General features: G+C 38.4%; 1 protein-coding gene across 5 annotated transcripts in view; it reads right to left on the reverse strand.

Moving 5' to 3' along the window:
* The window catches only part of METTL24 (methyltransferase like 24), a 153,805-nt gene that overhangs the window by 86,096 nt on the left and 44,572 nt on the right, over positions 1-23,137 (reverse strand). For all 5 annotated transcript variants that reach the window (XM_081828800.1, XM_081828799.1, XM_081828801.1 and 2 more), the window contains exon 4: positions 18,777-19,005. In XM_081828800.1, the coding sequence (XP_081684926.1) occupies positions 18,777-19,005 (229 nt within the window). The remainder of the gene's footprint in view (positions 1-18,776; positions 19,006-23,137) is intronic.

The following is a 23,137-nucleotide window of genomic DNA, read 5'->3' on the forward strand; positions in this document are numbered from 1 at the left end:
TGGGCAATGTAAGCAGAGATGGAAATCCTAAGGAAGAATAAAAAAGAAATGCTTGGTATCAAAAATACTGAAACTCTAGCCCTAACCCTTGATGGGCTTACAAGTAGACTGGACTCAACCTAGAAAAGAATCTCTAAGCTTAAGGATATATCAATAGGGGTGCCTGGGTGGCTCAGTCAGTTAAGCATTTGCCTTTAGCTCAAGTCATAATCCCAAGGTCCTGGGATTGAGTCCCATGTCTGACTCTCTGCTCAGCGGGGAGCCTACTTCTCCCTCTCCCTCTGCCTGCCACTCCTCCTGCTTGTGTTCTCTCTCTCTCTGTCATATAAATAAATAAAATCTTTTTTTAAAAAAGAATGTATCAATAAAAACTTCCAAAACTGAAAAGCAAAGAGAACAAAGACTGGAAAAAAACAAAAACAAAAACAAAAAAACATCAGAATAGAACATCCAAGAACTGTCCCACATCGGGCTCCCTGCTCAGCAGGGGGTCTGCTTCTCCCTCTGCCCTCTTCCCTCTCGTGCCCTCTGTCTCTCATTCTCTCTCTCTCAAATAAAAATAAATAAAATCTTTAAAAAAAAAAAAAAAGAACATCCAAGAACTGTGGGACAACCACATAAAATACAACATACACATAATGGGAAACCAGAAGAAGAAAGAGAGAAAGGAACAGAAGAAATATTTGAAATAATAATGACTGAGAATTTCCCCAAATTAAAGTGAGACATCAAACCACAGATCCGGGAAGCTCAGAGAATACCAAACAAAATATATACCAAAAACCTACACCTAGGCTTATCATTTTCAAACTATAGGGAATTAAAGACACAGAAAAAGTCCTGAAAGAAGTCAAAGGGGAAAAAAAAAACTTACTTACAGAGGAAGAAAGATAAGAATTACATCCTAGTTCTCTTCAGAAAACATGCAAGCAAGAAGAGAGTGGAGGATACTGCTTACCCAAAGAAAACAAAAATACTCATTTGAAAAGATACATGCATCCCTACATTTATTGCAGCATTATTTATAATAGCCAAATTATGGAAGCAACCTAAGTGTCCATCCTGTAGATGAATGGATAAAAAAAATGTGACACACACACACTGTAATATTACTCAGTCATAAAAAAGGATGAGTTCTTGCCATTTGTGACAACCTGGATGGACCTAGAAGGTATTATGCTAAGTGAAATAAGTCAAACAGAGAAAGACAAATACCATATGACCAATAAAACAAAATCTAAATTTTAAAAAATCTAAATCTAAAAAAACAAAACAAATGAATAAACAATCAAAAAGCTAAAACAGATCCATAAATACAGAAAACAAACTGATGGTTGCCAGAGGAGCGAGGGTAGAAAAGCTAGGCAAAATGAGTGAAGGGGGGGTGAGAGATACAGGCTTCCAGTAATGGAATGAATAACTCACAAGGATGGAAGGTATAGCACAGGGAATATAGTCAATGATATTATAATAGTGTTGTATGATGACAGATGGCAGTTACACTTGTGGTGAGTGTAGCATAACAAATAGAGATATTGAATCACTATATTGTACATCTGAAACTAATGTAACATTGTGTGCCAACTATACTCAAAATTTTTTTCAAATTCAAAAAAGAGAGAGTGGAGTAAAATATTTAAAGCACTGAGAGAACCACTGACCTGAATTCTGTACTCTGCAAAATTATCCTTCAAAAATGAAGGAGAAATAAAACTTCCTTGGACCAACAAAAGTTGAAGGATTTTGTTGCCAGTAGGTCTGCCTTGCAAGAAATGTTAAAAGAAGTTCTTTAGAGAGAAGAAAAATGATATAGGTCAGAAACTGGGATCTACATAAAATAAGAAAGAGCTTTGAAGAAGGAATAAGAGAAGGTAAAGTAAAACCATATTTTTCTTATTCTTAATTGACCTAACAGATAACAGTTTGTTCAAAACAGCAATACCAACAAGGTATTTTATTGTGTATGTATATGTATATATCATATGCTTTTATGTAAGTAGAATGAATGACAGCAATGATACAAAGGATTGGAGGGAGAAATTAAGATTATTTTTTATTATAAGGTATTCACACTATCCAGGAAGTGGTATAGTATTATTTGAAAGTCAATTTGGATTAGCTATAAATGTGTAATGCAAACTCTAGGGCAACCACTCACTAAAAGAAAGTTTAAAAAAAGAGCTATAAAATGATATGCTAAAAAATAAAAAAAGTGGCATCATATAAAATGTTCAATCCACAAAAGCAGGAAAAAGTGGAAGACAAAAACAGAAACAACAAAGACAAGAAATAGAAAACAGTAATGAATATGGTATATATTAATCCAACTCTTTCATAATCACTTTGAATGTCAATGTTCTAACTCTATCAATTAGAAGACAGAGACTGTCAGAGTGGATCGAAAAACAACCCCAACTATATACTATCTACGAGAAACCCACTTTAAATATAAAGACACATACAGATTAAAAGTAAACAGAGAAAAATATACTGTGCTAATACTAATCAAAAGAAAGTAAGACTTCAAAGCAAGGGAAGTTATCAGGGATAAAGGGGTCAATTCTCCAAGAAAACATAACAATCTTAATATGCATGTGCCTAACAACAAAGTGTCAAACTGTGCATGGCAAAAACTAATAGAATTATGAAGTGAAATAGGTGAATCCACTATTGTAGTTGGAGATTTTAATACCTCTCAGAAATGGCAGACCCAGCAGGTGGAAAATCAGTAAGGGCATAGCTGAACTCAACAACACCATCAATCAACTGTATATGATTGATATCTATAGATCACTTCATCCAACAACAGATTACACATTCTTCTCAAGCTCACATTGAGCATTTACAAAGAGAGACCACATTCTGGACCAGAAAACATGCCTTAACAAATTTAAAAGAGTAGAAATCACACAATGTCTGCTTTCAGACCACAGTGGAATTAAACTAGAAATCAATAACAGAATGATAGTTGGAAAATCCCCAAATACTTGGAGATTAATAAGCAAACTTCCAATAACACAGGGATTAAAAAAGAAATCTCAAAAGAAATTTTTTAACATTTTGAACTAAATGAAAATGAAAACAATTTATCAAAATTTGTGGAATGCAGAAAAAGAAAAAAAAGTTGTGGAATGCAGTGAAGGTAGTGTTTAAAGTGAAATTTATATCATTGAATGCCTATATTAAAGAGAAAAGATCTAATATCAATAATCTAAGTTTGCATTGCAAGAAACTAGAAAGAGAGCTAATTAAATCCAAAGTAAGCAGAATAAAAGAAATAATAAGAGAAGAGAAATCAACAAAATTGAAAACAGGAAATCAATAGAGAAAATCAGTGAAACCAAAAGCTGGTTCTTTGAAAAGATCTATAAAATCAATAAGCCTCTAGTCAGGCAAACTAAGCAAAAAAGAAAGAGGACACAAATTACTAATATCAGAAATAAAAGAGGGGACATCACTACAAATCCTATGGACACCAAAAGGATAATAAAGGAATTCTATGAACAACTCTATGCCCACAAATTTGAAAACCTAGATGAAATGGACTAATTTTCTGAAAGACACAATCTGCCAAAATCCACACAAGGAGAAATAGACTACATGAACAGGCCTGTATCTATTTAAGAAATTGAATCAATAATTAGTAAACTTCCAGAACAGAAAGCATCAGGCCCAGATGAGTTCACCAATTAATTCCACCAATCAATTAAGGAAGAAATTATACCAATTCTTGACAATCTCTTTCAGGGGATAGAAGCAAAAGAAATACTTAAGTATAAGTCTAACAAAATCTGTACAAGATCCGCATGAGGAAAATCATAAAACTTTGATGAACAAAATAAAATAAAAACTAAATAAATGGAAAGATATCCCATGCTTGTGATTAGGAGGACTCAAAACTGTCAAGATGGCAGTTCTTCCTAAATTTGATATAGATTCAAAACAATTCCAATCCAAATTCCATCAAGTTATTGTGTGGATATCAACAAACTTATTCTGAAGTTTATATGGAAAGGCAAAAGACCCAGACTAGCCAATGCAATATTGAAGGAGAAGGACACAGCTGGAGGACTGACAGTATCCATCTTCAAGACTTACTATAACGCTATGGTCATCAAGATAGTTTGGTATTGGCAAAAGTATAGACAAATAGATCAATGGAACAAAATAGAGAGCTTAGAAATAGACTCACATATAAATAGAGTCAACTGATTTTTGGCAAAGGACAGCATTGGAGGAAAACACAATCTTTCAACAAATGGTGCTGAAACAACTGGATATCCATATGCCAAAAAAAGAATCTAAACATAGACCTTACACCTTCACAAGAATTAATTCAAAATAGATGACAGACCTAAATGTAAAACACAAAACTATAAAACTCCTAGAAGATAATGTAGGAGAAAATCTAGATGACCTTGGGTTTAACAATTACTTTGTCACATGTAATTAATTCAGAGGCACAATCCATGAAAGAAAGAATTGATAAGCTGGACTTCATTGAAATTTAAAACTTTCTGCTCTGTGAAAGAAAATGTCAAGAGAACGAAAAGATAAGCCACAGACTAGGAAAAACAAAACAAAACAAAACATTTGCAAAGGACACATCTGGTAAAGAACTGTTATCCAAAATATACAAGGAACTCTTGAAATTCAATGATAAAAATACCAACAATGAGCCAAAGACCTTAACAGACAACTTGTCAAAAAAGATCTACAGATGGCAAATCAGCAAGTGAAAAGATGCTCCACATCATATGTCATCAGAGAAATGTAAGTTAAAACAGCTATGAATACCACAATGCCCCTATTAGAATGACCCAAATCTGGAACACTGCCGACAGCAAAGGCTGTCAAGGATAAGGAGCAACAGGAATTCTCACCCACTGCTGGTAGGAATGCATAATGGTACGGTACAGCCACTTTGGAAGACAGTTTGGTAGTTTCTTAGGAAACTAAACAGACTCTTGCCATACGATCCAAAGGAATTGAGAACATGTTCACACAAAAACCTGCCTGTGGATATTTATAGCAGGTTTATTCATAATGTCAAAACTGGGAAGCAACCAAGATGTCCTTCAGTAGGTGGCTACATAAATAAACTGTGGTACATCCAGATAATGGAATATTAGTCAAGGCTAAAAAGAAATGAGCTAACAAGCCATGAAAAGACATAGAGGAAACAAATGCATATTATGAAGTGAAAGAAGTGAATCTGAAAAGACCACATACTTTATCATTCACACTATATGACAATCTAGAAAGGGAAACACTATGGAGACAGTAAAAAGATCAATGGTTGCCAGCATTTTGGGGCGGTGGGAGGAGGAGGTGAATAGGCAGAGACAGAGGATTTTTAGGGCAGTGAAAATATTCTGCATGATACCATGATAATGGATATATGTCCTTATACATTTATCCAAACCATGTACAACACCAAGAGTGAACGATAACATAAACTATGGACTTTGGGTGATTACAATGTGTCAGTGTAGGCTCATCAATTATAACAACTGTACCACTCTGGTAGGGGGTGTTGATAATGGGAGAGGTTGTGCATATGGGGGGCAGGGGTATTTGGGAAATCTCTGTACCTTCCCCTCAATTCTGCTGTGAACCTAAAACTGTTCTAAAAAAGTCCATAACAAAAAGGAAATAATAGCATATACAGTATGATCCCATCTTAATTTTGTGAAAATATATTTACCATAGTGAGAAAAAGTCTGAAACAAAGACTACATATATTTTTTAAGATATTATTTATTTATTTGTCAGAGAGAGAGAGTGAGCAAGCACAAGCAGGGGGAGCTGCAGGCAGAGGGAGAAGCAGGCTCCCCGCTGAGCAAGGAGCCCAATGCGAGACTCAATCCCAAGACCCTGGGATCATGACCTGAGCCTAAGGCAGGCACTGAACCAACTGAGCCACCCAGGCATCCCAGGAAAGACTACATATATTAATAGTAGTTATCTTTGTGGTAGAATTACATGTGACTTTAATTGTCATCCTTTTCCTTTCTGTGCTCTCTATTATCTAAATTCTCTACAGTGGAGAAATATCATTCATATAACTTTAAAATATTAAATGGTTTTAAGAACAGCTTTGTGGATGAGATAGTAGTTGGACTAGGACTTGAAAGACAGGTGGGATTTTGATTTGCTCAGAAACAGAGATAATATTAGTGATAAAAGGAATTGTGATTGAAGCTCCATGGGGTGAGAAATTTTAGGCAACTTGGAAGTGTTTTGTCTCATTAGGTTAGAGCACAGAATACCTGTGGAAAAGTGGTAGTAAAGGAAGAAGTTGGAAAACTGCACTGAGATCTTGCACATCAGCTGCGGTGTTTATAGTTTAAATAGAGTAGGAAGCACAGGAGAGGAACAATAAAGACAGAGGTAAACAATAAAGACAGAGGTGAGCAACAGCACCTCTTTTCATTTAGTAAGAAAATTTAGTTATCCAGAATATTCCTGAGCAGTTCAGTCAACTGTTGGTATTATACTTGATAGGTCTCCAAAAAGACAAAATGATCTAACAGGGGGTTTCAGAGACAGAGAGGTCAACCTAGAGAAAATACAATGTCATAAAGGCAAATGTACTGAAAGTATTAAAGAATCATTGCTACATAAAATACTTTCAAAGACATCAGTACTCACCACCCAAATGATTTCCCAACAATATATTCAATAAGCCTATGGGACTTTAAGTACTATGCCCAAGAGATGGACATGGGGAAGATGACTGAACTACAAGATTTTTACCAATATCATGAATCAGGTGGACTATTTGAAATGCAGATCAATTACATTTATGACTATCACTGCAGAAAGATTGATCCTAAGGACACTGCAGTGGTGTCTGGACATCAGATTCATACTGCTGTGTTCTAAGCACTTCCAAAATCCATTCCAGAATACTGATTCTCTTTAACATTTTCTGGAGTAAAGGGCTGACCTATTGGAGATTCTCCACTCCAAGAACACTACTGGGAAATAGTTTCCATACTCTCACCAGAGATCAATAGAAAGCAGAAGAACAATAAAATATACCAAATGGTCCATACCATAATACTCCATTCCAGGTATTTAAATACTGCCTAAAACAATATCAATCCAACTTAGTAACTATTTAAAAACAGCTCCCATCTGGGGAGCAACTGACCAGGCACTGTGCTAGGTTCTTTACCAACTTTTTGTCTTTAATCCCAACGGTCTTGCATAGAAGGTATTATCATTCCCATTTTACAGAAAAATAAAACATGGCTCAGAAGGCTTAATTCACCTGTGCTATTCACACAACTAACAGGAGATAGAGCTGGTGCCAGGGTCTTTTTGGCTGAAAGCCAGTGACCCTTCCACTGTACAACACGGCCCCAGTACCTGCCACCTGCCTCCAAAACAGCATTCTGAAAATGTCACCAGTATTGTTTTCCTGTGCCAATACCATGATTGGAACAACTGTGAGAAACCTTCAGGACTCATTTCAGACAGATAACTGGATCTCTGCAGTTTATCATCATAATAATGCTGTGGCAAACAGCAAAATCAATACAAATTTCCAAGGAAAGAGCTGTGCCAAATATTTTTGTGACCTTTTTTTTTTGCCTCAATTGCCAGCAAAATAAAAAAACTGGATAGAATAATAACTATGTCTTTCATTGGTTTGGGGATCAGATACACAAACTCCTTTTATAAAACCAGAAGCAAGAAGTTAAAAGTCTCCAAATATAATGCCTATACATTTTGAATATCTCAAATTCCCTTTAAAAATCTCAAGAATTAAATTGCAATTTAAGATATCTATAAATAGCATGGAATTGAGCAAAATGCTACTGATTTAAGCCAAATGAGAAAATGAGCAAGAGGCCCTTTTGCTATCTTTATAGAACAAAACTCTTTAGGGACTAGAAGCAGTGTTCTAAGAATAGAAAGAATATTTTCTCCCTGAATACCCCACCCCTCTCTAACTCCACTACACTTTCATCTTATACCTGCAGGCAGCTTTCTCTTTTCTCCCCCAAAGAAAAGGCAGGAACATATCTGGTGGAAATACCTCAACATCTTTGAATATTAGATGAGATACAGATTAAGAAAAAGAACACTATTGGAAAATACTTTGCATACTCTCACCAGAGATCAATAGAGGCAACCAAGGGAAAGCTAGTCATCTAGCTTTTCTCCGCCCTCCAGTGCCATTCCTGCAGAACAGAGGGAAGCTGAATATCAGGAAAGAAAGAAAGGAAAGGGGTCCAATCACCAAGGGTCTGAATGGTGCATTTACCCACCCACCTGTTATCAAGTCCCTGCCATGGACTACGCATCAGGAATACAAAAATAAATGGCATATGAGATTGGATTTCTCTATTAAACACTCCCGTAGCACATCACACTTCTTTGTAGGACTCATTACAGGATCACATGTCTGGTATTTTAGCTACATGCTAAATCTTAAGAGACTTGGTTATGGGAATGTAAAATGGTACAGCCACTCTGAAAAACTGTAAGGCAGTTTCTCAAAAAAATTAAAAATAGATTCCCATAGGATGCAGCAATTCCATTTCTGGGTATGTATCCAAAAGAACTGAAAGCAGGGCCTTAAAAAGATACTTGCACACCCATACTCATAGCAGCATTACTCACAATAGGCAAGAGGCAGAAACAACCCCATGGTCCACTGACAGATAAACAAAATGTAGTATATACATGCAAGGGAATACTATTCAGCCTTAAAAAAACAAAAACAAAAACAAGGAAAACCTGTCACATGCTACAACATGGATGAACCTTGAGGACATTATGCTTAGTGCAATAAGCGAGTCACAAAAGACAGATTCTGTATGCTTTCACTTATGTGAGGTACCTAGAATAATCAAGATCATTGAAACAGAAAATAGAATGATGGTTGCCAAGGGCTGCAGAAGGGGGGAATTAGTGTTTAATGGGAAGAGACTTTCAGTTTTGCAAGATGAAAATGTTCTAGAGGTTGGATGCACAACAATGTGGATATACAGATGGTTCCCAACTTATAATGGTTCAACTTACGATTTTTCAATTTTACAATGGTGCAAAAACAATATGTATTCAGTAGAAACCATACTTCATATTCTAATTTTGATCTTTTCCCAGGCTAGTGATATGGAGTATGATCCTCTGTCCAGCTCCCAGTCAGCCACATGATCACAAGGGTCAACAACCCATACACTTACAAACAGTCTGTACCCATTCAACGACTCTGTTTTTCACTTTAGTATTCAATAAATTACATGTCATATTCAACACTTTATTATAAAATAGGTTTTGTGTTAGATGATTTTGCCCAACTGTAGGTTAATTAAGTGTCCTGAGCACCTTTTAGGTAGGCTAGGCTAAACTATGACATCCAGTGGGTTAGGTGTGTCAAATGCACGTTCAACTTACGATAGTTTCAGTTTACAATAGGTTTATCGGGACATAACCCCATCTTAAGTTGAGGGAGATCTGTACTTAGCATTACTATACCCCTAAAAACAGTTAAACTGGGCAGGGGAGCTAGCAGCCCCGCAATGGTGCTGCTGGAGACCGAGCACTTCTTGACGGAGCTGACCAGACTCTCCCAGAAGTGCCCGTTATCCGGCAGCGTGTTCATCACCCTGAAGAAGTATGATGGTCGAACTAAACCCATTCCAAGGAAAGGTTCTGTAGAGGGCTTTGAGCCCTTAGACAACAATTGTCTGTTCAGAGCTACTGATGGGAAAAAGATCAGCACCGTGGTGAGCTCCAAAGAAGTGAACGAGCTTCAGATGGCTTACTCAAACCTACTGAGAGCTAACATGGATGGGCTGAAGAAGAGGGACAAAAAAATCAAGAGTAGGAAGAGCAAAGCAGTGCAGAGAAGGGCACCAGATACCCTGCTTTCACAAACTAACCACTGAATTACTATGTTTCCTTTGGTTTTTACTCTTGGCCACAAAGCTAGGTTTCTGGTTCCCCTATAATAACATTTCATGTGAGATGAGGGTCATTTTGGATGGAAGGAGGGCTGCAATGTTTACAGGATACTTGTAAAAAGCCAAGTTTATTTTAGAATTGGCTGATTGGCCTGTGTTGCATGGTTGTATATCCTGGGATTATAAAGTCTCTGTGGCCATCTGTGTGAAGAACAATGGATCGTTAAACCTGTATTTATCCGCAAAAAAAAAAAAAAATAGTTAAGATGGTAAATTTTACATTACGTATATTTTACCACATTTTTTAAAATTTCCTAATTAAAAAGAGATTTGGGGCACCTGGGTGGCTCAATCAGTTAAACAGATGACTCTTGGTTTCTGCTCGGGTCATGATCTCATGGTCATGGGATCCAGCCCTGCATAGGGCTCCACGCTCAGCACAGAGTCTGCTTGGGATTCTCTCCTTCTCTCCCTTTCCTTCTCCCTCCCCCTCTACCCCTCCCACCCCCTCACCCCCATGCATGTGCTCAGGCGCATGAGCTCTCTCTTTCTTTCTCTCTCTCTCTCAAATAAATAAATAAAATCTTTAAAAAAAGAAAGAGACTTTTTTCCCTGTAGCTTCATTATTTAAGCACAGGTACTTGCATATGGAAGATATTTAACAAATATTTATTGAATGGATAGATGAATGGAGGAAGGGATGAATGGATGAATGGACAGACAGATGGAAATATGAACAGAAGAGCAACATATAAAACAATAATTACTACACCATGTGAACACAGAGAAATGGACCCTTTGAATATGAAGAAAGGAAGAGTTCTTGTTATGGTTGATTCTGATATAATATTTACCATACAGAATTACTTTATCTTATCCATCTATGCCACAAAAAATTTTAATAGAGATTTAGTTTTTTCTGGTTAAATAATTTTTATTTTTTCTCTTATTTCTCTTTATTACAGTATAATCTGTCTTCTGACCTAGATGAAATTAAAAGAGAAAAATCCATTTTTTGTCACCTTTGCTCTTTCCAGCACCTCTTTTAATCCAAAAGGATAATGTGAAATAGAGCTTACAATCAACACTGCCGAAGATGAAAGCAGGTGATAAGTTGCTTGCCCATTAGTTATTAATCAGCTATCCTCCAGGGCATAGTGTTATGAAGCTGTGTCATGTAATAAACAGCAGGCAAAAAGAATAATCTCCATTTTCTGACTCTGAAATACAGGCATGTGCTATAAAACTAAATTGACATCTGTTAGCAGGCTTGTCACATGGATGGTTTTTTCCTGCAGAATCTGGAATAAATTAAATCTTAAAATAAAGATTGGAACAGAGAGACTGCTTTACATAATTCCTTCTAATGGCGTGCTGATTTTAAAGAGAAGTTCTTACAAGAAATCTTTCAGTATCATTTTAATTGCAAAACTGTTGAATGCCACTCCATGCTAGGAAATTAGTGTTTTTATAAGGTCCTTATGTTTTAAACTAAAAAGTGGCAAGTGAAACCTTCCTCAACTGGCTGGAAGATAAATCAGGTTTTACCTCCAAATAAATCTATGCCCACTTTTTCCCCAAGCACCTGGAGTCTGTTTCATGGGTGGTTGGTTATGCATGGCACCTCTGAGCACCAGCATGGCTGAGCTCCCGGGGCAGAAATGGTTGGCCGGGGTGTGACCTCACAGGGTTTGCTCAGGAATACACTCCCTCAGAGGATTCACTAATAGGAGAGCAAGTTCTGGGGCCTCTTACTGTCAAAAGCCATTAAGCATTTTTTAACACATATAGAGGAACTGGCAGACCTGGTGAAACTGGGCTGTGCAACACTGAACAGAACATTCTTCTACTGAACCACAGCCTCCTGTATGAAAGGAAGTCACACAGAGGGAAACCTTTATGGGCCCCTGAAGCTTAGAGCCCCTCTGTTCCCTCAGGATTCCTTTGGCTCCCCTTCCCAAAACTTTGTCAAAATGGCAAAATCCTCAGACAAATATACCCACCCCTGGTACACAGCAGTGAAGAAAACCAAATGCCAGCTCCCTGGAGGCTTGTTTCCTCTCTGAGTGAAATCCTCCCCTTTTGTAATAATTCCGGGCGCCTTTGAAAATCTCAAAAGACGTGACACTCAATCAAAATGCTTTGTTTTACATAAAATCATAATTCTGGTCTCCTTAAAATTCTTCATTCATTTCTCTCACCAACATGAAAGTGTTTGCCTGCACAACCCTCCTCAGATGGTAGCGGTTCATATCCCACACCTTCTCATAGGGAACACTGAGGCACTGAGGACACAGGAACTCGGTGAAGAGACAGAGGAGGCTGCAGAAGCACACAGGCTCTCAACCCCATTCTTGTTTAAAGGGTTTTATGCACAGGAGGGGAGGGGGGATTTGCAAATGGAAGGCTGAGTCACTAGAGGCCTCTCTACATGCTGAGGCTCTTCACAGGGTGATCTTTCTATTACCTGGGTTAGAGCTAGGAAGGAGAGCCAAAGGAATCCTGAGGGAGCAGAGGGGCAGCTCCCTGGGCTCCATGCCAGACCAGCTAAGTGAGAATCTCTCTAAGGTTGGTTCTGGGTTCGAAGTTTTAATCAAGGTCCTTAGGTGATGGGATTCTTTACTTGTGCTGTTATTTTTCATTTGTTTTCTGGTGTTACCAAGTTTAACAATGCAATCTGAGAATCACTAGGTTATATAAGCAGGTGGGAGTGGGTCTCTGGATTCCAGAGCACCTTTCACACACAACTTCGCCAGTCATGGCTTCTGCCCAAGGAAAACACAAACCACCACTAGATCCAGATGCACCTAGCTCATTCTTCAAACAGGCTTTATAATCTACATGCTAGCTAAATACTGAATGTTTTGAAAAATCACTAAGAACCCAGAAATTTGCTTCACGGCAAATCTCACCATTATAGGTAAGTGAAAAAGGGTAGAAAGCCAAAACTCATTTTCTACATGTTGAGTGCAGAAGTTCTAGACCCACGTTCTCAAGATGGTTTGTCCTTTGGGTCCACTATAGATTGACGGAGACAGAAAAATGTCTCTGCATTTCAAATTGCAACTCAGGAGCATAGCTGACTCATTACTCCTAAATTGCTACTGGCTTATTTCACAGAAACAGCCTTGTCATGATTAAATAGTATTTTTGCAAGACGAAGTTGCCTTCAAATACACAGAAAGATACACACCTCTCTTTGAAAAAGTAATATAAACAAGTCTAAGCAGAAGATTGCACTGGGCCTTAAAAGAGTCACCTGGATTTCTACCTTTACCATAACATATCTTGTTGCCATGGTGTTTTCCACCCAAATATTCTGAACATCAGTGGCTAAGGCCTCTGGATGCTCTAGCTGCCCCTTATTAATTCTGCGGTGGGGCTATGTGAAAAGATAAAGCATTCAAACTTCGATACCCTGCATGTTTTATTTAGGAAGATACTGGGTATAAAGTCAGGTCAAGTATCCTACATATTTCCTGAGCACTTCACTAGGTAGTTGGGATGGGAGTCCACACAATGGAGTCCCTGCTCTTAAGCCATATACCCCTCAGTTAGGAACATACGTCTGAGACGCAGAGATTTAGCTGGAGGGTAAACCATTAGTCACCTAGGACTCGGGCATGTCTGGGCCTTGAACTGGTATGGGAGACCACTAGGAGACATTTTTATAAAGGAGCTTCCCTCCTGAGAAAGAAATTTGTTCCAAGAAACCAGCAAGTTCGAAACAGGAATCTGGTACATTGTTGGCACGAGAATGGAAAAACGGTCTGGAGCATAGCACATCATCTGTGCCTCATACCACCCTTAGCAGGGACTCAGGCTGAGGGTGGAGGACATTAGAACACAAGGTGGTCCAGGAGCACCTGGGTGGCCCAGTCAGTTGAGCAGCAGACTCTTGGTTTTGGCTGGGGTCTGATCACAGTGTCCTGGGATGGAGCCCTACTCCTGGCTCCACGCTCAGCATGGAGTCGGCTTGGGTTTTTCTCTCTCTCCCTCTTCCTCTGCCCTCTCTCTGTGCTTTCCCTCTCCTACTGAAAGAAAAGAAAAGAACATAAAGTGGTCCGGCGCTGGGCCTCTGGGGGGGGGGGGACACAAATTACTAGTACATATCCTCCGTTCCTGTGTTTCTCAGACTATGGTACAGACCTTGCTACTCAAGGTATGGCTCCCCAACTAGCAGCCTCAGCAGAGCTTGAGAGCTTGCTAGGAGTGCAGAATCTCAGGTCCTACCCCAGAACTTCAGAATCAACATCTGCATTTTAATTAGATTCCCCAGGTGATTCATATATACATTAAATATGAGCCACACTGGCATGAAAGATGGTTTAGGTCATACAAATAAGCATTTCAAAATCTTTTGTTTGTTAGGTATTTTTAATATGTATTAGAAAACATAATTAAGCCAGTTTACTCATGAGTCCATTGGTATTATTTCTCCAGATAATTCTAAGAAAGGTGAATCAGTTTAAAGTTGACTTAAAGAAAAGTATAAAAGGAAGATGTACCCCCCTATGCCAAACACAAACCGAAAAGAGAAAACTGTAAGAGAAGAACACAAAGGACATAAATTAAACTATATTTTAAAATAATAATAATAATAATAATGAAAATAAAGGAATCTAGAATGACATTTCACATAAATATTTATCAAAAAAAAACTCAAAACAAAGCAAAACAAAAACTGGTAGAGCAGAACTAATAGCAAACAAAACAGAATTTAAGGCAAAGAAAATTTCCAGGAATGAAGAGTGACATAATATATACATGCGGTGAAATTTTCTTCCTGAGTCTATCAGTTTCCATTTCCACCAGCAAAGCATGAGTGTTCACTCTAGGGCGGTATCAACATCTTGTTTATATTTGCCCATTTGATAAGCAAAAGAAAAGGGAATCTTCTTGTAGTTCAATTTCAAAGCGCTCCTTCTCTCCAGCACACCGGGGACCACACAGCAGACCTGAGGTCTGGTGATCCCGGGCGGGTTCCGGGCCCAGGGACTCGGGCCCCGCCCCTCCAGTGAGGGTCCAGGCGGACACCCCGCCCCGGGCAGCGTCCCCAGCCGGGGAGGACTCACCCCCGGCGCTGAGCTGCGCGAGTCCTGCTCCACCCGGTCCGCCGACCCGCAGCCCGAGGCCCCGCCCCCCACTTCTGCTCTGTATTAATTCTCAGCCGCTTATTTAATTTCTCTACAACACAGTGTTTACTTTCTACACAATCGCCAGCAAAGCTGTTCAGTGCCCCAGGGCAGCAAACAATAACAATTCTCTACGACCCTGTCTGAAGAACCAGTTGCCCTTAGTTTCGCACAAAGCTTTCATTAAAAACTCTTGAGTGGAATTAGGTGCGGTTATCAATTTCCAGGGAAATCTGATATATTTTCCCTGAAAACGAAGAAAGAGAGAAAACAGAAAATGTTTTCTATAAAATTTTGTAAAGACTTCCTGAAATGGTTAATTAAAAGTCTTTGAATTTAAAATCATTATTTTTTTTTAAAGATTTTATTTATTTATTTGACAGAGAGACACAGAGAGAGAGGGAACACAAGCAGGAGGAGTAGGAGGGGGAGAAGCAGGCTTCCCACTGAGCAGGGAGCCCGATGGGGGGCTCGATCCCAGAATCCTGGGATCATGACCCGAGCCGAAGGCAGATGTTTAACGACTGAGCCACCCAGGCACCCCTAAAATCATTTTTAAATCACACTGTGTTCTCTGATCTAATTCTCAAAAGCAATCCATTTAGGGAGTATCATGGTCCCCATTACACCAGCAATCAAACAGAGCACCAGAGCAGTTAAATGACTCTCCCTCCTAGTGCCAAAAATTAAGGAGGGAATGGGTGCTTCAAACCTAAATCACTGAGCTTCCAGAGGTAAAGTCTAAGGCAGTCCTGTTACTCCTACTATCAACAGCATGGTAAAGACCGAAAGTAAAAACTTCTCATTAAGTTTTTGAGCCTGGATCATTTAGGATACTCTGTGTAATAAAGACTTTAGAGAAAGAAAAAAAAAAACATACATTATGATTAATATGAGCAGAAATTTCAGACTCACTATTTCTAGTCCCATCCTGGAAAAATTCTTATGCATCGTTTACAGCAACAAGCACATGAGCAAGAAGACAGTTCATCATTACTAATGCTGGATCCAGGTGATCTTACTCCCTGACAGACTGGCTTCTGATTCTCCTGCTTTTGCTGATGCAGTTGCTCTCACCAGATGCTTTAGAAATGTTTTTGATTTACAGTTGGAAATTAAAATTACCAAAGAGTTCTAAAAGCAGAATAGAAGCCCTATGCATCTTTCTGTCACCATCTCAGAGTTTGCCTTTCCTTTTGGCCTGAGTGGCTGGAATCTAGGGATGGATAAAGAGAAGAAGAAGAAAAATCACAGCTTCACATGGAAAACAGCACCCAACTATATGAAACAGTTTAACGTCATGAGGTGAAAATAAAACAACAAAAATCCCCCTGGTTTCTAAAGTCACTAGCAGAAGAAATGAGTGAAGAAGGCAAGACGCAAGCACAGACGTGTGTGTGTGTGCGTGTGTGTTCGTGTTCTACTTGCTTGCCCTGCCAGAGCCACATCCTATTTACCAGTGTCTGTACACATGCAGAAAAATGAAAACAGACCTTGCTTGCTGCAGGCCAGAATGGAAGTTTCCTTTTATCTGGCACCACATAGCTTCTAGAGGCATGTTCCTAATGGAAGCAATCACTCACTGATGGGTTTCATTTTCCTTGTTTTGTTTTAAAGCATTCGCAAAAAAAAAAAAAAAAAGAATCTATGAAAGATTATCAGTCTCTTTTAAATTCTTCAATAAGGATTTTTTAAAGCAGCAAATATATACCTGGCAATTCTGACCCAGATCACTTTCATGTTTATTTTTTTTTATTGTGGTAAAATACACATGACATAAAATTTACCATCTCAACCATTTTTAGATGTCATTACTAATGTTTTTAATAAAAATAAGTAGCCTTAGGAATATAAAAAGATCCTTTAGAACATTTATCCTTTTTAGGTACTACTGTAAATATTTCTGCTGTCTCAGGGGCAGCATGAAAGATCTCATGGTTCATCCTCAGCATAAAGGTTTGCCCACTGCAACTCCTATGGAGTTGAACAAACACAATTCAGGTGCATACCTGGTTATCTGAAAATGCATTTTCCATAGGAAATGTGGCTTGGATAAATTATATCCACAGGTCATTTTTCAAAGCCCTATTTTATCCTCACATTTACCAAATCTTTTGCTGAGATATTATCAAAAAAAGCTGTCTCTACAAGGTCTATTCTTTGAAGAGTGAGGGTAGATAGAGCCAGGGTGTGAAGAGCATGAACGTGGGGCAACAAGAGTCCCAAATGAACACAAAGAATCTGTAGCTAGCTCTTTGAATAATCAAGAGTTGACATATTAGAGAATCAAGCCTGTAATTTTCAGCTGTTTTTTTTAAACAGGTCTCTGAAGGTAACAAATGGCAAAAATAAAATAAATTTCTGAAAAATGTTCCCACCTCAGTTTCTGTTTGGAGATTTTACTCTCCAAATCCTATATGTGTTTCATTAAGGCTCCCAGTTATTAAATGCTACTTACTGTCAATGGCAGAGCAAAATACAAATCAATAATTAATCACATGTTAGAAGAGCAGCAAATTCTTTTTTTTTTTTTAAAGATTTTATTTATTTATTTGACAGAGAGAGAGAGGGAACACAAGCAGGGGGAGTGGGAGAGGGAGAAGCAGGCACCCCACAGAGCAGGGAACCCGATGCGGGGCTCGATCCCAGAACCCTAGGACCATGACCGGAGCCAAAGACATATGCCTAACGACTGAGCCACCCAGGCGCCCCAGAGCAGCAAATTCTTTGAAGTGGTTCTTGAAGAAGCTCCTGTAGTCCAATTAAAAGGAGTTTAAAAAAAAAAAAAAAAGGAGAAGGAGGAGGAAGAGGAACAGGAACAGGAGGAAGAGGAGAAGAAAAAGAACAAAGCAGAGGAAAAGCCCTTTTATTAAAGATCAGGCAGCCAACTCAAGTTTAAAATTGAATTCCATATACACTGTTTTTCAGAAACACCCATTTTGGCATGTTCTAAATCACATGCCATCTCTGACTGAGAACAGGAAGGCAAAACAGGCCAAGCCCAGGAGGGGTTGGCAAACAAACACAAGCCAAGTACACTCAGGAGAATTATCTAGTATTTGCCTACAGAATGCAGTTGGCTTGGGTCTACACTAAAAATTGCTTTCAAGGAACACGGATTAGAGATTGGGTTTCTTTTTGCTATCTATTCACAATAAGATACTTGTAGAGATTTGTCATCTTTTGACATAATTATATCAGTTGCAACACACACATGTCCATTCAATTTTACAAAGTTCGTTTTAATCAAAGATATACATATGTTCTGGCCTTCAAGAGCCTGGAGACTCAAAGTAGTTGCTACAACAGTGAGAAACACAATTCATGGGCAATCTCTTATCAAACAAAAACCTGGCCCCGATTACTTTGTATTTGAGACTGACATAAGTGGTTCACTCTGTCTGAACATTTAAAATCAATTGCCAAACGAAAATGGGACTCTTGAGGCCATGCCAGAAGTAGGTTTCTTACTTCCTTGCCCAGTCTTGGCCAAAACCCTAGCACTACTCAACAGCAACTGCAATCTACAAATCAACTTAAAGATCTTGATTCCTGCCAAAACTTTATGTCTACAGAGCTGACTCTATAAATAATGATGGGTTATCATCAGTAAGGTTGAAACTGGATCCTCAACTATCCAATTCTCGGTTTGCATTTTTTTTTAAGTTGATGAGTTTGTTCGCTTTATTTCATTATGAAATCAAATGAAAACTCTCACCTTGTGATGCCCAAATTCATTCAAAATGGTGCCCAGTTTTCTGGTGTTGCTATGCGGTTTTTGGGCAGCCACAGCTGGATGCGGGTCCCGCCAGTCGATAGACAAGCGGTGATACCAGAGGCGCTGACTCTCCAGAATATGAGCCGACTTCACACTAGGATCAAAACGATGTACCTCACATCCATTGTTGGCCATGCTAACCTCAAATTGGGTATCATCACTCCCTAGCCTATAAAGAAAAAGGATGGAAATCAATAACAAGAAAACTATACTGAAGCAAAAGTGTTGGATTGACAAAATGATTCTAAGGCCAATTTTCTTATTCTTATCAAGTTTTCTCCTGTTCTAACACACAGCTAACTGCACACATTCAATAAACCTTCTTCCTTCACAAAAAGCATTAGAGTTAAAAGCTTCTGGGTAAAAAGCAAGCAGAGAAATCATCTGCTAAATGCAGACCAGAGAATCACATGTTCAAACATGTACAGGCATACCAAATTAATTTTTGACAAAGACTTAAACCATAGCAGCAACGAAACAAGACTGTCCAGTGATCTTAAGAGGTTTTCTCAGAATACATCAAAAATATAAGCGTCGGGATCAGTTCCCTTAGGGAGAGGGGCGGTCTACTAATGAGGTAATTTGCCTCCATTCTAATGGTCACAATGCATGAGGTCTGACTTAAAGACAATAGCTGTTTCCTTAGAAATGGAATATAATTTAAAATAGTACAGCTAAAGAAAAGGCAACTGTGTGTGGTTCTACTCAAGAAATAGAAGAGATACCTCATCTAAATTCACATCAACAGGAGGAAAAAATTATGAATTAGTTTTTCTTAAGTACCCAGTATGTAACACATCATGTGGAACATTCATATACTTAACACATTTTTAATTTACTCCATCATATTACTCAGACATATTAGGTGGAGTTATATTCATCACTTTGATTAAAGCACCAGTTTGGATGAAAAACATGAAGTTAAATGAAAGAGGATTATTTTTTTAAATGGTGATTATGGCTTCTTTGCCCGAAATACTATAATTAGATGTGATTTAAGATACCAAAATCTCAGAGTATCTATAATACATTGACCAAACCTGAACCCAGGGCAGAAATGCTTCATTCTCTTAGACTTCACTGTCTCAGATATTTCATAATTTGGAAACATACAAGCTCATTGGCTAACAATTATTGACCTGCTTTTAGGTGACTAAAATAAGTCTTCAGTACAGAAATCCTCCACCTAGACATTCTTACTATACTCTTACTTGCCTTGTTCTTTACCTTTACTTCTACTCCACTGCTTTTTCCCTCGCTGGACCCATGGCATGTTAACCCTCTGCTGTCCCTCAGCTGTAATTCTCTCTACCCTTTTGGCTAGAAGATTTAGCACTCCTTTCACAAATGCTACCATTCCTTTTACCCGACAGATCCTGTTTCCTATTTTTATATATTTTTAAAGATTTTATTTATTTGTCAGAGAGAGAGAGAGCACAAGCAGGGGGAGCGGCAGGCAGAGGGAGAAGCAGGCTCCCAGCTGAGCAAGGAGCCCGATGAGGGACTCGATCCCAGGACCCTGGGATCGTGACCTGAGCCGAAGGCAGATGCTTAACCAACCGAGCCACTCAGGTTTCTCCTGTTTCCTATTTTTAACCTCTTATTGAACCCACACAGCTCAGACCATTGTAATCTCTATCCTAGTTTCCCCCCAATTTTTCCATGATCTAATCTGGTGTGGCAGATTGACTTGCTGGCTCTAATTCTTCACTCCTTCATACTACTGCCATGCTATGCTCATCATGGGCAGAGTGTCCTTTCCTGCCTCTTGATTTTTTGGCTTGACTATGTAATTTGCTTTTTCGAAGGAAGTGACAGTATGCCAGTTCTGAGACTAGGCTTTAAGTACTTCTGTCCACTCTCTCGTATCATCCTCATGATGAAAACTTACCCTGGGTAGCTTGCTGTCTCAGGAAAATAAGAGATATGAGAGGCAGAGGTACCCCAGTCGAACCTCCAGCCTTCTATGAAAAACAGAATTGCCCTTAGCCACCTCACTTTGAAGCCTCCCCACTGAGCCCAGACTCAATCAACTGAAGCACAGCTGATGTGCAGACATATAAGCAAGAATAAATAATGGTTTTAAGCTACTGAATTTTAGAGTGATTTGTTACACAGCAACAGCTAACTTATAAACCTGCCATGAACTATAAATCCAAGAATTGAATAAAAATGACGAAACATTTTTTAGTAGACAGATTTCTTTCTGTATATACCAGAATGTTGCCAAATTCACCTGCCCCAAGCGATTTTTCACTTAATTGAATATGTTGAAAGTTAGATGAGCAAACCAGTGTTATTATGGGTCATCTCATGAAAAGTGGCAGTTTTGTAGCTTTACTAAGAGAATATTATGTCAAAAAAAGTACTCATTAAATATAATTTGTATATAAACTTTCTAGAGTAGAGAAATTTGAATAATTTCTTTCTGTGAATTTTCTCAATATTGTTTTCAAGGAAACATTTTCTACTCTATCAAGACTTCAAAAAAATTTAAGGATTAAATTAAACACATAGACTTTTGTAACTAAATTTTTTAGTAAGGCACTTTATTATATATTGATATGTTTTCAATTTAAACTAATTTTTTATAATAAAAAATAGCAATACTCACAGAAAGAGTTCAAAGAAATAGATAAAATGAAAAGTAAAAGTTTTCTAGCTCTAGAAATTTTGGCCACTAATTTCCAGAGATAATCACAGTTAGCAATTTTTTGTGTATCCTTCCAGAAATTCTCTACACATGTACAAGTGTTCTCTATTAGAGATATCATAAGCACACACATATATATTTAAGTTCATCATCAAACAGCGAGGAACTATTTTGTATGATAAACTAAATAACATCAAAATATTGAAATTTGTCATTTTGGGGTAATTCATGTTACTAAATAAGAAACACTTAATACATAAGTGTACTAAATTGGAAAGTAATAAACAGCATTCATTGAATCAATGTCTATAATTCTTTCATTTCTTCAAGTGGTACTTCTTCAAATTTTTATTTAAATTCAAATTAGTTAACACACAGTGTAATATTCTGCTTATTTCTGAATCCCAAGTGCTGAGCAATGAGATGAGTGCTGACAGAGAAATCTACAAAATGCTGCTCCAGTGAGAGAAAACTAGAAAATTAGGTAGGATCTGGAATTCCCAGAATACATAGTACAGTATCCAACATGGCAATGGGGCAGGCTATGTTTCACTGTCTTATTTGTGTATATAAACAAATATTTATAAAGCACTTTAAGGGGCACCTGGGTGGCTCAGTCAGTTAAGCATCTGCCTTCGGCTCAGGTCATGATCTCAGGGTCCTGGGATCAAGCCCCATGTCAGGCCCCCTGCTCAGTGGGGAGTCTGCTTCTCCCTCTGCCTCTCCCTCTGTCCGTCCTCCAGCTCGTGCTCTCTCTCTTGCTCACTCTCTCTCTCTCAAATAAATAAATAAATATTTTTTAAAAAAGCACTTTAATATGTTTAAGGCACTATACTAGACACCAGAGACAAATAGATAAATTAAATATAACCCTTGATCTGAAGCTCACCAGTCGTAATGAAGAGAGATTTCTGAACAAATAACTATAGTAAAATAATGAAATAACCAAAACAAAACTATTACTTACAGCAAAAAAAAAATGTATTTAGTCTGTAAGAAAATCATTTTCTGCTCTTATTTAACTGGAAAGAGAATTCACCATAGAAAATTCTCCTTTAGGGGCGCCTGGGTGGCTCAGTCGGTTAAGCGTCTGCCTTCGGCTCAAGTTATGGTCCCAGGGTCCTGGGATCGAGCCCCGCATTGGGCTCTCTGTGCAGCAGAGAACCTGCTTCTCCCTCTCCCTCTGCCTGCTGCTCTGCCTACTTGTGCTCTCTCTCTCTCTGTCAAATAAATAAATAAAATCTTAAAAAAAAAAAAAATTCTCTTTATAGGGACGTTCTACTTAATGTTTATTCCATGAAGCAAGAAATGTAGATCATAAGGCTTCTATCTCATGATCTAAGACAATTGTTCCATTCCCTGCCACCACATCTGCATTCCAGCCAGCAGGAAAAGTACAAGGAGAATGAAGGTCACATCCTTTCTTCCTAGGGCATGGCTTAGAAGTTGAACACATCATATTCACTCATATCTCATTGCTCAAATCTAATCATATGGCCACTTGCAGCTTCAAGGAAGGCTAGGGTATGCAGTCTTCAGCAAGGTGCCAGGTGCCCTGCAAAACTCACAAGCTCTGTTACCAAAGGAAAAAGGAAAAATATCCCCAAGAGAAGTGAAAACATATGTTCACACAATGAATGTTCACTGC

Source organism: Leptonychotes weddellii, chromosome 8 (assembly GCF_054177405.1).
Source record: "Leptonychotes weddellii isolate Sample4059 chromosome 8, ASM5417740v2, whole genome shotgun sequence".
In the NCBI taxonomy this organism is placed as follows: domain Eukaryota; kingdom Metazoa; phylum Chordata; class Mammalia; order Carnivora; family Phocidae; genus Leptonychotes; species Leptonychotes weddellii.